This window comes from Colobus angolensis, unplaced genomic scaffold, assembly GCF_000951035.1.
Source record: "Colobus angolensis palliatus isolate OR3802 unplaced genomic scaffold, Cang.pa_1.0 Scaffold250, whole genome shotgun sequence".
NCBI classification, from domain to species: Eukaryota; Metazoa; Chordata; class Mammalia; order Primates; family Cercopithecidae; genus Colobus; species Colobus angolensis.
In genome coordinates, this window is record NW_012115711.1 from 1,446,617 (window position 1) to 1,449,256 (window position 2,640).

Here is a 2,640-nt window from a genome sequence, read left to right on the forward strand (position 1 = left end):
GCCATTCTCCTGCCTCAGCCTCCCGAGTAGCTGGGACTACAGGCGCCTGCCACCTCGCCCGGCTAGTTTTTTGTATTATTTAGTAGAGACGGGGTTTCACCAGGTTAGCCAGGATGGTCTTGATCTCCTGACCTTTGTGATCCGCCCGTCTCGGCCTCCCAAAGTGCTGGGATTACAGGCTTGAGCCACCGCGCCCGGCCGAGTCATGGCCTTCTTAAATACCTGTGACCTCAGAATCTTGTGACATAGACCATTTCATTTCAAAGGACAGAATGTTAGAAGAGAAAGCATTTCTTTAAAACAATAAGCAACGAGTAAGGAATTGGTTAGAAAGAATGATACTTACATGTAAACACAATTCGCTGGGTACAGAAGTTATCACATTCAGGTCCCTTTTGAACACTGATATATTAGCAGGCTGACTTGCAGCCACATTGGACAGAAGCTTAGAGCCTGTCTGTTGGAAATTAGGGGATTGTACAGGGCTATCTTGAATTCCACAGTGACTGATGGCTATGACTTCTGTCACTGGACAGGAGAGGGTATCTTCAGCAGAGGAAGAAAATGGAGAGTCTATGCTTTGGGTATCCTTCTGACTCTCGGGATAGATGCTAGAGATGCTGTGCTCCTGATAGAGCAAGTTTCTTAATTTTTCATCCAGAGTTTTAATTCGGTTGTCTGCAAACTCCAGTTTTGGAGGTCTTTCTCCATCCGATTCCAGGACAGTAGTGGGTTGAAGGGTAGTTGGTTCAAGGCCAGGGGTCTGAGTGGGAATGACTGTCTTTGGAGAACTTGCTTCAGTGTTCACTGTAGTTTCTCCTTCTTGGGAAATAAACTCTGCATCCATAGCTGGCTGCTGTACTGATAAGGTTTGAGGCTTCTGATCAAATGCCAGAGTTGTAAGAGAGTTACCAGCGGTCTGAGTTGATTCGCCAGGATGGGACATAAGTGCATCAGCCTGACTGGCAGTTTGGTGACATGGATACACAGGTGTGAATATGCTTGCTTGTTTGGTGAGTCCCTCACATTCAGCTCGAACTGCATGAACTGAAGTAGTAGAGTAACTGGAACTATTAGTAACTGGTGCCATTATCTGCCTGTTATCTTCCACTTGATAAAGTATAGCTGGCTGCTTGGTTTCTACACTAGCACATTCAGAAATCTTACCATCAACCACATCCTTGTGTTCTGATTTGGAGGTGAAAAGTACACGGTGGCATGGATTATTTTCTATAGTGAGCAGTGTGTCCCGTGGTATCTCCTTATTACTTGTGTTTTTTGGACCTGGAACAATAATAAAGAATGGCTAAGCACGTACTGATAAGTACAAAGCATAGACTAGTGCCCTATGTCAAAAGGAACAGGAGGAGAAAGGGGCAAATGAGAACCTGTGTGAAAGTACTCTTGTAAATAAGACTCAAAACACACAGAATTCAACCTGGCAAGGAAAATAATATTTTCCTTTTTTCTCATAAATATTAAATAGGAAATGGCTTAAGTTGTATCCTAATATTAATGTCTTCAAAAAAGCTTATGAAAATTCTCATAAGCATAAAATTCCCATGGAAACCAGTTAAAGATATCATATGTATTTTGCATCCCATCCTTTGAGTCTGGACAAAGCTGGCAGAGAAGAAAAGCTTACTAGGAAGTGGATGTAGGCCAGGAACCGAAGACATGGAATGCTGAAGAGAAGGAGGAGACTGAGTCTCACGGTTTCTTATCGTCTGATTGATACAGAATCGCCACCGACCAACCGGGGATGACTGAGGAGCAGATTCATCTGCAGAAATAATTAGCAAAAAAAAATATGCTAAGCGATTTTCAATTTATTTACCTTATTGACTGAAGAAGCCAGGTTAAATAAACAATTTGTCTTGTATCTCCATTTCTAATAGTACTAGAATATACATAATTGACAAGACCAGCCCTCTCAATACTGACAAAAAGTCTAAAGTACTAAGCACACAATATCTTTAGAGAAGGATTTTAGATTCTACTGAAACAAATATTGCATCAATAGCAATTAGAAACAGGGTACTCTTTGAAAAACTGACAGCACTTTTCCCATTAAAACCTATATCTCCTATTCTGTATCCTGATTATGATAGTGCTTACATAAATCTATGTATGTATTAAAATTTACAGAAGTGTACACCAAAAGAAAAAGGAATCAGTTTTACTGTATGACATTTTTAAAAATAAAGTAAAATAAAACCCTACATCTTAACTGCTACTTTGTAAACGTACTCAAATAAGTAATTCTCTTTTAAACTTTACCCAACTTTGTTAGTCAGAAACCTACTCAGATCTTGGCTAACCAGAAAAATAAGATATAGGAGGACTCTGCATCATAACACAGTCAAACTAAATTTCAGGATAATGGTATCTACTTCTATTACTCCCACACCACCTTTTGCTTCTTTATGTTCCTATAATTTCTTCAGGGGTGCTCATTTGTCTATGGCTCTTATCCCCCTCCCAGACACTCTTTAATATACCCATGACCAGAACTGAGAAGAATGGAAAGATAAAGTCATCAGAGGGCCGGGCGCGGTGGCTTAAGCTTGTAATCCCAGCACTTTGGGAGGCCGAGATGGGCGGATCACGAGGTCAGGAGATCGAGACCATCCTGGCTAA

The 2,640-nt window shown here is 41.0% G+C and overlaps 1 protein-coding gene across 1 annotated transcript in view; it reads right to left on the minus strand.

Annotated features, from left to right (window-relative positions):
* WNK3 (WNK lysine deficient protein kinase 3) overlaps positions 1-2,640 on the minus strand; it is a 173,585-nt gene that overhangs the window by 49,304 nt on the left and 121,641 nt on the right. The window contains exons 16-17 of the mRNA XM_011946574.1: positions 1,646-1,783; positions 347-1,284 (exon numbers count right to left, since the gene is read on the minus strand). Coding sequence (XP_011801964.1) covers positions 347-1,284; positions 1,646-1,783 — 1,076 coding nt within the window. The remainder of the gene's footprint in view (positions 1-346; positions 1,285-1,645; positions 1,784-2,640) is intronic.